We start from the raw sequence: 13,153 nt of genomic DNA, 5'->3' as shown, positions 1-13,153 counted from the left end.
AAATTATATTTTATTTATGATTATGTCATCATTGAAATATGAATAAACAGCAGGTTTTTAACAAAACAAAATATAATTTCTGCACATCACTTTGATTTAATTTGGTTGCTTTATTCTCAAAAGTTCCAAAGAAATAACTAAGGCATAAAGGGAAACGCTAATATGGCAACAAAGCTGTGCAGTCAACACCGGGAGTAGTGTTGAATCGTGCTCCTCAACACTCAGCGAATGAACCTCAAAATATTACCCCAGCAAAGAGTCTCCCTGAACACAAGCTGGAGTTTAATTTAGAAAATAAACTCCCAAAATCCAACTCTTTCTTTGACTCCAGGATATTCCACTCCAGAAATGTGCTGTGTACGCTTACATGTTAGTACATCGACTGACCTGTATAGTGCGTGAATTTTCAACAGGGTTGTGTTTTCTCAAATCGCACATTTACCGGAAATGAAAATGAACATGTTCTTGTGCCCTCTGTTCAATGCACAAAGTAAACATAGAGATGGCTTCTATCCAGCAGCAGAAGGGTTGTACCAAGTAATAAATAAACACTTTTGTGTGGACGTTTACAACTTCCAATTTTTTTCAGTTATGCAACAGCTGCAACTTCCTCAGCCGCCACAGTTTGAAAATACTTTGGTTGTCTCTCTCACCACGATGGTGACCTTAGAGAATGAAAAGTGTACATCCTTTCATACTTAATTTGTGGACTGCCATGACTACACCATGTCACAGCGCACTGCATGTTTCCACACTTCCACTGAAAATAACACAGCCGTTGTTCACTTTTGTTAGAATATATCAAATTACTGCTAATACATCATGTTGCTTCATGAATAAAGTGCTAAAGTGGTTCGGCGCAATTTGGCTTTTATTTTGAAACGGACACAGAAATGTAATTTATTCATCCCTAACATCAGCACTGGACATGATTGTTCATTGCAAACATTGTGTGTGTCAAACGTACCCGAGAAAGGCAAAATGTAGTATTTAAATGAAGAAATTCAAAAAAGTTTCTATCAAAAGGCATTCTGGGATTGAAAGCTCCAAATGCTTTGACTGCTCAGTTTTTAAAGAAGAAAAAAAAGAGAAAAGGTTTTAACATTTCCATATTTTCACGCATGTGTCATTGCAGAGGAGGCAATCGGTGTGAGAGAGGTGTACTTTGAGTGCTTCTGGATTTAACTTCTGTAGTATCCCTCGTCCTTGTTAGTTTTACCCAATCAGTGGATATAATGACAAAAGATGGGAAAGTTGGATCCAGGCCAGTGATTACAACTCGACCACATCCATCTCCTCCTCCAGCTCTTTTATTCGAATGTGGAGGACTTGGTATTGTACACGCTTCCGGGGCCACGCTTGTTATGCACCGGTTTATCCAAGAGGAAGAATGGCTGGAAGATGTAGACAGGTCATGTCTTCTCCGCATGGGTCATTGCTTTGGACATTCAATGGATGGCAGGGCTCTGGAAAACTGTCACAAAGACGTGTAGCAGCAGAAACTACATGTATCATGTCTGAATGCCTCCCCCCCCCCCCCCACACACACACACACACACACTCTGGCTGCATAAAGTATCACTGGAAGTACAGCTGGGGAGAACTCACAGGCCTTAAAGGACAAACTTGTTATGAAAGCAGGCTTTAAAAATGGCTCTTGGCATTGGAAAATTCAATTTGGTTCAGTTAAATTCCAGTGAGTCATTTAGCATAAGTGTGTTGTCTTTGTTTTTGCTATTGCCTCATCAAAAATCTGTTCATGCTCCACTTTCTGAAGCACTTTGTCATTATTGTGCTGCATTTTTGCAGAGACTCAAAACATGATTGAATTAAAAAGGCAACACATTAATCATGGGGCGGTGCACGCTGGTTCATGGCTGCTGAGACGTTTCCATGTGAGGCCTCAGGTACAATATCAGTCGTCTGTTCAGACATAACAAAGTACAGGCTGTGGGCATTCATCTGCCATGTTGGCTTGATTGACGCATGTCATGATGTTATCTGTCCAAGCACACGCATTTTGATGTGTTGCCCTGAATAATAGTCCGTACACAGGAAGAAGTTACTGCCTTAAGATGCAGTACATCGGCTGTACATCTGAACTTTATGAGTTATAATGTAACTAATCTGCATAACGTTTAAATGTACTAACATAACACTCTCATTTAATGGCATAATATGCTTTTCATGATAATAATAATAATAATAACAACACATAATCTCTGTCCTGCTAAGCTATCATTGACATCTGAGCTCATTTTCTGAGCTTTGGTGGCCATTTGATGGTGTAAAAAACAATAGTGAATATCTTTCTAACATAAACATCGAAATACTGTTCTAGGCCTGGCTTTTTATTTGTTAGCTTAGTTACAGATGTCGTAAGAATTTGAATGAGGTTTTCTTCACATCTGTGTGTAAAGTAATACTCAAGAGCATAACTGCCAACACTGCCGTTTTTTGCAGGTTTCTATTTTAAGGCCGTCTCCCAGCACCATCAGGTGCTACTGTCTCTCCTGTTAAACTTCTATCATTTGTATGACACTCAAACTTTATCTCGAATAATTGCCAAACAGATTCATACATTTTGTATTCTTGTCACCCAAGTCGCCAGATTGTCAATGATGGTGGTTATTAAATCTGCATTTTTGCAGTGCAGAGCAGCAGCTTGGAAGAGGACTGCTAGTTAACATGTAGCCCAAATGGGATGAGTTCCAGTTACTATTTTATACTTATCCCCTCTTCAGAGAGCAGGGAAAAGAAATATTTTAAATGACAACAGCTTCGTTGGGAATTCACCTGTATTAAAATACAGTGTGAGCACAGCAGGAGAGAAGCAACCAGATGCAAAGTGCTGACATCGTCTGACCCAGGGCAGGATGCAAATGTGGTGCGATGACATCAAATATATGTTCCGTGGAATGAAGTAAGGAGGAAACTTAGCTGTTACCAAAAAAACAGAATACACCTGCAAATTTATGCAGGATTGAAGTGAACATTCTCCATTATTTTGGGCGGCACGGTGGTGCAGTGGTTAGCACTGTCACCTCACAGTAAAAAAGGTTCCGGGTTCGAATCCGGTCCTGGGCCTTTCTGTGCGGAGTTTGCATGTTCTCCCTGTGCTTGCGTGGGTTCTCTCCGGGTTCTCCGGCTTCCTCCCATCATCCAAAAACATGCACCTCAGGTCAGGTTACCTGGCGCCGCGCTAGTGGCAGCCTGCTGCAGCATCTCCCCCCTGAGAGCCCCCCTGCTGTAGTGAAGAAATTTCCCCTCGGGGATTAATAAAATCAAAAAAAATTATTTATGTGCGGCCATAAAACCAAGATGAAATGTAAAAGTTGGCAGGTATGATTTACAGTTGGGATTTTATTAGGTTGTCTTTGAACAAACATGTCTCTGTGCTTACCAGGTGAAAAAAAAAGCTAGGCTAGTTCCTTTTTAAACTGAAGCTACCAACTTAACTAAAATGGTTTAACTTGTAAATGTATCCAGTATCAATAGCTCTTGATCAGCATCATCAGCTCTTCCTTGTGTAATGATGGTACGTCTATGTGTAGATTGGTGTTTTGGTCCTCGACTGAAACAAAGCTAAATAGATCATTTGCCACTTGGTTATGTCATAACTTGTGTACGGGTAGACTGACACCATATTTGACGTAAGAATGTTTCATCATCAGTCAGTGTGACTCTTATTAATGAGCCTCTCCCTGCACAGTTAATTACATCTTCATTGGATCTTAATTCACTCATGTTACCGCTGTGGACTTATCCAAAAGGTTGCATCCATTTAACCAGACTAACATCTCACATCTCGAATGATGCAATATGTCCCCGGCTCGTTATTTAGCCAACAAATTATCCATCTACTGCATCTCCTGAGGGGAGAGATTCATTATCCAATTTAGCGTACTTGTGGAACGAGCGATATCAGGTGATAGATGAAGAGTGTCCGGGGTGAGGACAGTTTTACAGCAGACGGAGAGAGCATCGAACCTCTTAGTATCTTTGTTGGATTTAAGATGTCCATTTGGCTCTTAATTTCCTCCCATCCCACAGCGCGCGGCTGTATCCGCTCGCAGTCTGATTGTAATGACCGTCCAGGGTGGAGAGGCTTATGTAGAGCGGTCTTTGAGCTTTTGTGCTTCTGTTGTAGCTGAGTGATTCATGAGAGGCGTTTTAGGGTAATGATGAAATATATGACTGTGTCTGAGTTTAAAAGAAAGCAATTAACTCCTGAAGAGTTCAGCACAGATAATAAAGTGGACACTGACATAACAGAGCATTTGTTTTGTTTATTTGCCTGACAGTGCCTCAGTGTTCGAGCTCCCCTTTCTGTCTCCCTGTCAGGTTTATTGTGGGCTCAACCTTCAGCGCAAGGCTGGGCATTATTATTTTAATAAATTGCCCTGTATGAAGCGAGCAGTGGTGCATTTCTGATGCATGTCCCTTCGCCTTCCTTTCCTCCTCCAGTCTCTCTGTCGCTCTCATCCTTCACCATCCTGTATTTCCCTCCCGCCTCGGCTATTTCTCTTTACCTCTTCACCTACAATTAAGCCTCTTTGCGGAGGCTGTCAAGCGGCTCGTCATCATAAACAGCACTCTGGGTCGGGAATAAATTGAAATGCATGCGCAAAGAGAGAGGAGGCAGGTGAAAAGATTGAAGGAGATAGCAGACGGATGTGTTCTCTCCGCTGAGCCAGTGGTCATCCGTCGCCGGGGCCACCCAGCCTCTCGGGGCGGCTGCAGACAGCGCAGACACCCACAGAGGATAGATGACCGCGAGCGGGGGCAGTGGAAGTGGAAGTGGCGGTGAAAGATAGCCCGCTCTGACGCCACCGCTCATCGATCACCACTAGCCACCCAGTAGAAGTGTCCTGAGAGAGAAGCCAGGCAATAACAGCGGGTTGAATTGTTGTGGCGGCGGGTCAGTGTCAGGCTGGACGGGACAACAGCACCTCAACCATCACCTCCTCGTTTCCTGTCTCCGCCAGAGGCATTAAGCTGAATGCAGAGGTATATTTCCACACCCTGACGTCAGCTATGGAGCTGAATGTGGAGACTTTATTCATCCAGAAAGTTCATTTAGTCCTTATTCTTTATTTCACTGTACATATGCTCTCATGGTAATTACAGATCCACTTTTTGGATGATATATTCAGCTCCTGTGGTCACATCTGTTTTAAAGTGAGGAGAAACTCTCGTTTTAATGGGTACTACCCAGATGAATGAAACATTGCAATTAATTAATTATATTATGATTAAATGTATATATTAATTATAAAATTATGATGTTTTTTTATTTGCTTAATTCCCGTTTTTTTCTCACGGCAGGATGGTGTTAGGGTATACAGTGTGTGTCTGCTGTGAAGTTCTTTGGGAAACTGAAGGCTACTTTCAGTAACTATGAGCCTTTCTTGGTAGCAGTTGCACAGGAGTGGAAGGTTTCTCTCATATTTTACAGGTTGTGGCCCAGTGGTGGTCTCCTTGATTCTCTATACTTACAGGCCAATTTTTCACAAAACTCAAAACACTTTCAGCGTGAGCCTGAAGGTTTATTCTTGACCTTGAGAGATAAATTGTGAACAGATGGTTAAAGTACTGGTTGCGTCCAAAAGCTTTCAATCAAATGTCACGGCCTCACAGTCGATGGAGGAGCTCACAAGGAGGTGCTTTGATGGAATTTCAGTCCCGTAACTCTTCATTTGTGGGTTTTTTGGTATGTTTTGCTCATGTTTTTAGGTTATTTCTTGTACCTTGACAGGATACAATTAATAATAGAACGAAAACATATTGAGAGAAAAGTCTAAATCACTTATGCTGTGTGTTTTTTTTAATCACCTAGGCTACCAGAAAGCGCCTGTTGGTTTTCTCGCTGAATTTCTTTTCACCAGCTGTCCCCATTTCCTCCCACACGCTGAAGTTTTACAGATCAGGTGAATTGGAATGCCTCAAACGAGATAAACCGAAAACCTGCCTTGGGTGTTTGGTTTCCTTACCTTTTACCCCTCGCATGCTGGGAAGGATGCCAGCTTCCCCATATCCTTGAAAAGGAAAGATGTTTGAGAGAACGGATGGATGGAAGTTGCACTACAAGTCTTTGTCGAAAGAAAGATCTCTGCCACAAAACGTAGTTCAAAAGTGCGCGGCTTTCTTTTTGGGTTGATTGAATTCACCCAAGTTCGACTTTCAGGTCAAATTTTCACATCATTAAAATAAAAAAGAAAGTTCAACATTTTGGGAATTTTGTTTATAATAGTTACAAGAGAAGAAGTTGTTTTAGCAGCTAGTTTTGTCACAATAAATAACCAAATTAGTGCTTTAAAATGCATTACATTCAAGTGTTATACATCTTAACAGCATTTCAGTAAATCTCAACATATGTTCATACAGAGGACATATCAATTAGCTGTATTAGTACGGAGCACTGAAATAGCTGCAGGCTTCATTTAATGATATGATTGGAAACCTGACGATACTCAGTCCGATACACATACTTCAGTACAGACCTGTCAATCAAACAGACACGCCCCCAAAAACACAGCTTTTTGAAGCTTACTTTGTAATTAATGACGGGATTATTTTCAGATGGACGGCCAGAAAACCAATAACAAGGAGTGACTTTATCGAGCAACACCGAGAAATTTTATTGATTGAAAACTTTGAGACGAGTTGAATGGGAGTCTATGGAGCCAAAGGCTTTTTGGAGCCAACCTCTGGTGGCACCAGGAAGTATTGCAGCTTACGGCACTTTCACATCAGGCTCATTTTTCAGAGCCGGAAAATATGTATTTTACATAATCTAATGAAAACAAATGAGCGTATTTTGCAAAATGTGGAGCTGTTATTTCAACCAGCCGTTTAGCATCACAACTACAAAGTTATTTTCCCACTTTGAACGCACAGTTACTCATCCCTGCATGCACGCTCGCTGATAGCCTTGCTTAAATGTTTGTATAGTCCTTTAACTGCATCTCTCATAAGCTGCAAGCTGCTGCAGGCTCAGACATGTACACTGTTCATGGAAAATGAAGACAAATGGTAAACAACATTTGAGTGATAGCAACCAGACTTATGTAACTGCAGCATGGAGTAATTAAACACCCCTATTCTTCCAGATGATCTGGTGATTCAGCTTGGCATTGTTCGTGGTCTTAACAGGCGCCTCAGTACATTCGATTCATGTTTCCCTCTCATGAATATTTGGGTCCTGCTGCCAGCGTGAAAAAACATGTTCATCTGTTGTAGCAAAGCTTGAGAGAGGGTGGGATTCTCTGACAAGGGCTGTTAAACACCTGTGATTGCCGCCATTGTCCGGATGCCTCATCCCGGCTCCTCCCGGCAGCAAAATGTTTTTATTGGTCGTCATCTTGTGCGAGCTGCGGGATAATAGAGCAGAACGCTGGAGAAACGCAGGACAATGTATGATCTGTATTTACAGCTCCACGCTCCAAGAAGTGCCATGCGAGATCCATCACTACTGACAAAACTATCTCGCATACCTCAATAAACCTCCCCAATTACCACGCACTCAAAGGCTTGTTTGTGTTTGCCAGCAGGTGCATTTGTGTCGCATGAGTGAACTCTTGGCTGCATTTATGTCACAATGATTTCTACTGTAAACAGGAAATGTCTGAGAAGAAGAGAGCAGATTGTGATTTTGTGGAAAATGTGCAAACGGTGTGTGTGTGTGTGTGTGTGTGTGTGTGTGTGTGTGTGTGTGTGTGTGTGTGTGTGTGTGTGTGTGTGTGTGTGTGTGTGTGTGTGTGTGTGTGTGTGTGTGTGTGTGTGTGTGTGTGTGTGTGTGTGTGCTAAAGCACATGCTAATACAGCCATTCCAGTGCGCACACACACATGCTGGTGCCTACAGCAGCGTGCTCCTACAGCTCTGCTTATGTAACATCGCTTGTGAACTCCATCCACTGTTTGACAGTGGGGAAAGCAGCAGCTCCCCAATGCCCTACATGTTTGTTCCATAATGAAAGTGTTCCTCTTCTCAGGAGTGGGCTGCAGCCATACCTGCCTCTAAATGGGGAAACTGCTGAGATTAACACTCGCTCCCCGGTGCCTCGCTCCCAGACTATACGACAAAGCCTCTTGCGAGACCCTCTGAGGGCTTTTGCTGGTAGCTGCTGACACCAGCAGGTTTTGTTTTCACAGCAAACTCCCACGCTTTAAACTTATTAAAAAGTATGATTCCCTGACTGGTGCTACACACTGAAATGCTGATCTGATCATGTTAGAAAATTAATAAGAAAGGTAATGATATAAATTTGTGCATGCACTTCAAACACATGCACAAATTACAGTGTGTCCCTTTAGGATATTGTAAACAGTCGCACTGTAATGACCTATCTGCCTCCCACAAACAGGCTCATTTGCAAAGATTCAGAAGAACATACCACGTAAATGAATGTCAGTTAACTAATTGGCTTCAGATTCTCTTTAATCGCCTCTAAAATACCAGAGACACGCACATCAAACATGCCAGCTTAAGTAGAACAAAGTGATTTATTTAATTTCCATGCGATGCTGCTTGTGTAGTTGGATGAGCACAGAGGGAATTCTTTCATTTTCCCTCCTTGTGGTGTGGTGTGACACCCCATAATTAGAGAGTTCTCAGAGAAAATAGGTCTTCAAAAGCAGATTGAACATTATTGTTTTGCGTGCACGGCAGCCTGTATATCTCTCAACCTATGAGGCTGCAGTGGAGAGAAGAGTTACCCGGTCAGGCCCCCTCTGAGGATGTTACGGATGATTTAATGACTGCTCTGGGCAGCTGTACACCAACACAGTATATCACGCAGCTACAAGGACCTGTGGGAGGCGGTTGGGGAGGGGCGTGAGGGGATGGCATTGGGCCATTCTGAGAGGGGGGTGGGGGGCAGTCTGAGATCCAGCTAAACACACTGAGTGTCAAGTCTACCAGCATAGTGTCTATGCAAGGTCAGACAGGAGAAGATGAGATCCTCCTCAGTGAAAGTCCATTAAGATTAGACTTTACATCTGTCATAAAACTCAAGTTTGACCAGTTTACATGCTGCACGTTGAATGCAAACAGGTTTCGACTGAGAGTTTTACTACTAGTCTGAAACTCATTTTTAACATTCCACATAGTTTTACAGACCTCCAGTGCATCTGAAGTGCAGAATGATACGTTGTAAATCTTTGTGATCACTGAAGTAATTTATTTAAAAAAATTCCAAACATTCACATGTTTTAGCTGCAAAAATGTGAGATCATTTGACATCTGGTAAATTTCAATGGGCATTTTTCACCATCTCCCTGACCTTTTATGGACTAAATGACTTTTGGGCTAATCATTAATTTACCTGAAAAATTCATCAACATGAAAATAGTTATTAGTTGTAAATCTGCATTCATGGTACACCATTTGAAGAAGGTTAGAAAACTCTGCAATTTGTTAAAACAAGGAAAAAAGCTAATGAAATACATTTAATTATTCTGAGATCATCTTTATTCTTGTCATGATTGCTGCTGCTTTTCAGTCAAACTCTCCATCTTGACACTTAAGCCCACACTACCCAAGGTAACCAGCAGATGGAGCACTGTCAGTAGTGAACGTGGCCCTGTCTCAGTCTCAGATCACACTGGTTCAATGTACTCAATTATGACAGCTGTTCCAACCTCAGCCCTCCTCCTACAGACAACAGGGACGACAAGCAGGGGCCATCCCTGTCAGATTATATGCACGCTTCCCATCATTACCTTTTATGATGTGAAAGAGTGAACAAATGGTGGCGCCTCCCTCTTTCTGATCATTTCTATTATTTGCCTGAAACATTACGGGGGCCTCTCTACGCCTCTGACTTCTTACTCGCCACAGCAGCTCTCCCCCCTGGATGAATAATGCATCACAGCCTTTCTAGCTCACTACCTGAGCCCGCTGCCCAATTATTAGACCCTGTTCCAGTCTGTTGGCATTTTCTTTTGAATTCCACGTTCATTTGTGCGCCGCAAATGCCATCACTGGATGAGCAGACACTTATATGTCACAGGCTTCAGAGTTGCCACTGCGCCCCCTCCTGTACCTTAAACTACGGGTGCAGAAGTGTATTTTGGTTTCGCATGTGAAAGTCTCAATTTATTAGAATGTCATTATGGTGGGAGTCAGATGGATGTCATTCTCTTCGGTGCCATAAAGCCCCACATTCATGGCGATGACATATCCTAGCAACAGAGCGCAAATTTGTTTGGGCTGTGTAGAGTTGCCTTTTTTATGCATTTATTTATTTGTAAAGATTATTTAAAGTTCAGTTTTCATTCATTTTAAGGACCTTTTAAAGTCTGTCTGCAATCAGCACCGAATCTCTAACTCATTATTCATTTCAAATTAAAAGAAGTAGGCCTTTAAAAATGGATGTAGAATGTCAATCAACGCATTTATTTATACAGCACACGTACATCATATGCAACTCCAAGTGGTGAATGCAGAAGTGAAAGAATAAGTAAATTAAAAAAAAATAACATACAAAAGAAAACACACACTAAAAAAAGCCAGACTTTAAAGGTGTTTTATTTTAAAGATTTCCATTTTATCCTCACAATCTTCATCCAAATAATTTTCTGCAGAAGAAATTGTCTATTTCTTAAGCACATTTTGACTGAAAAATGTGCATGCACTATATAGGCCTTCATGTATGAGCATGTAATATATGGTTTATAACACACTATAATGTAGTTGTAAGCAGATTTGAATGTGCATGCATGTCTTTGTCCTCCTGTAGGGCCGCATGAGTGCGAGCTGTCACATAAACACACAGTAAATGACAATGTAGTAAAATGTCTTACATCCACCGTGTTTACAGGAGTTCCAGCTGATTACTGATCGTAGTTTATCGGTGTCCTTTTAGCTGTATTGTAGTGTGCTATAAACTCAAACATCTTTTACTAACTTCTTCAGCAAACAGACTCACAGGACCTTGTTCCTTCCTGTTGTTCTTATTTTAGGCTACACTAAAAATGTTTCTCTCATAAATAAGAGTAGTAGAAATACAATAATTTAACTGTTACAGGCTCTACTAAACCAAACTACCGTCAGATTTTGATCTAGAGGTCGAAGTCAAGCTCGGTAAATATCGACCAACAGTGCGGTAGGCTGCGCTGCACAGCTTGACTCCACTAGGGGCAACAACAACAAAAGTTTGCACTTGTTGACGTATTTCAAATAGTTCCTGTTTTGGAATGTGTGCGCGTGTTGGAGGCCTTTCACACCACGAGTTTGAGCTTGTGACTTTTTGCCAGGTTTGTGTTTTGCGCAATGATCGCGAGCTTTGTGCCACTTTGAAGGCTTTGTTGTTGGCGAGCCTCGCCGGGTTGTGCGGCAGCAGCTCCATGGACTTCTTATTTTCTCTCACGGGCAGCGGTGCGAGAGTTGTCAGGGACGCAATCTCTCAGAGACTGTGGCCGGGACCCGGACAGGAGACTGTCCAGGTTCAGCAGCACTACGCTGGGACAATTTTCGACAGAAGCTCCGTCCACTCCAAGACAGGTCAGTCTGCCATGCATTTCTGTTGTCTGATAGTGTGAGAACACGTATTCAACTTTATAGAGCATACGAACCTCCAATGTATGCTCTAGTGGGCGGTGCCAAACTCTCTTTAAAAATCGTCAAGTTGAACGTTTTCTTACTGCTTTCGATCATTTTCTTAGCTAATAGAACTTAGGTTAATATCTTGAAATAAACTGAAAGTATCACTTATAATTTCGGCGGTGTCCTTTATTTTGGAGAGTATGTACTCAACGTTAAAAGACCCGAAGCATGCTCAGTGTGTGGTGGCAGATTCCCTTTACAAAATCCATCAGTTTAAGGTCTCCTCGTAGCTCAAATCATGTCCTTACCCGATAAAACATATTTTAACAATGTGAAATAAACATTAAGTACTACTCTTAGTTTCGGCGAAACTCTACTTAATACATATAATTCATGTAATATAATTTAAACTTTTAATTTAGTGCCTCCTGCTATTTCCGTTGCAGGCTACTCCTTAAAGTACAGTCTGTGCCTGTCAACTGCGTGGCATACCCAAGTTAAGCTTCTTCAGCTATATTTTGTAATTATACTGACTTCACCTGAACATGGACAACACACAAAGCTTCATAGATTACATTGCGTGATTTAACATTTGACATTACGACTAGACTTGAAACTATAATTTTGCACCCTCAAACACTTCTAACTGGGAGCACGCAGCCTCGTCAGCTGAAATATTGACCTTTAATACATTTAATTATTTTTCAGTGCCTTGAAAACATTAATGTTTCAGGGTTAGTGATATTAAATAGTTTTACTGCATTTAGCCAAGTGACAAGTAGAGACTGTGAACAGATACGAGCTCATCCTTAAAGGTCCCCTCCAGGCCTGTTTGATGATGTATGTAAAATACAGTTTTAAAATCTCTACACGCGTCACTCTGCACAGCGAAGCTCAAAAATTCAACTGGAACAAGAAGCAAAAACTAAAGCTAAAGATCAAAGCTGTGAGGAATCACCTGGAACTCACATCTGTCAATCACCTATGCCCCTTTTTTTCCTCACAATCCTAAACCTTTACATTACTCAGTACATAAAATTTAAGATTCATATATTTCAGGACTGAGGGTCTGTATGCCTGAATTCCTACTGCAGAACTCATGTTAATTCATAAGGAATCAGCTCAGTTCATGTCCTCAGCGGCCGGACTGTGCCTGTCCGGTTTGTTGTGAGGACACTGCCTGTAACAAGTGAGGCATGCCAAATATTTCAGATCAGCAGGCAGTGCATGCTTAAACAATCCAGCCAGGGAGTGAACAAGTATGTCCTCGGGGCCTTTCACATCAGGGAGTATCTCCATGTTAATAAAGATTGGATTTTTTTTTGTGTGTCCCCCTTTCTGTTTTGCCTCTCATACTTAATTTATGACGAGACCCATCAGTGCCGTCTCTCACTTTGAATTAAAAGCGGAGAAATGTAGTCTTGTTGACATGAAAACCAGAGACGGTTCCGAGCTGTCCGCCACTCCGTCCCCTGAAATATCCCACAGAATGCTCTGCGCTGTTAGTTAGCATTAATTGGCTCCTCTGAAAACACAGGAAGTTGAACACAGTTAGGGGCACCCTCCCTCGCATGCCGCTCCCGTACAGGAGGTTTGCAGCTCATG

At 41.9% G+C, this 13,153-nt stretch overlaps 1 protein-coding gene across 5 annotated transcripts in view; it reads left to right on the top strand.

Moving 5' to 3' along the window:
* oxr1a (oxidation resistance 1a) overlaps positions 1–13,153 on the top strand; it is a 169,876-nt gene that overhangs the window by 86,115 nt on the left and 70,608 nt on the right. For 2 of the 5 annotated variants that reach the window (XM_069702114.1, XM_069702113.1), the window contains exon 1: positions 11,276–11,506. The exons of the other annotated variants lie outside the window; for them this stretch is intronic. In XM_069702114.1, coding sequence (XP_069558215.1) covers positions 11,350–11,506 — 157 coding nt within the window. In that variant the 5' untranslated portion in view covers positions 11,276–11,349. Of the gene's footprint in view, positions 1–11,275; positions 11,507–13,153 lie in introns of those variants that run through there. 5 annotated transcript variants of the gene reach the window in all.

This window comes from Brachyistius frenatus, unplaced genomic scaffold, assembly GCF_029030835.1.
Source record: "Brachyistius frenatus isolate BFR_SWC_R1_liver_20210118 unplaced genomic scaffold, ASM2903083v1 Contig_40, whole genome shotgun sequence".
NCBI classification, from domain to species: domain Eukaryota; kingdom Metazoa; phylum Chordata; class Actinopteri; family Embiotocidae; genus Brachyistius; species Brachyistius frenatus.
The sequence above is the reverse complement of the archived record's forward strand: the minus strand, read 5'-3'. Positions and strand labels throughout refer to the sequence as shown.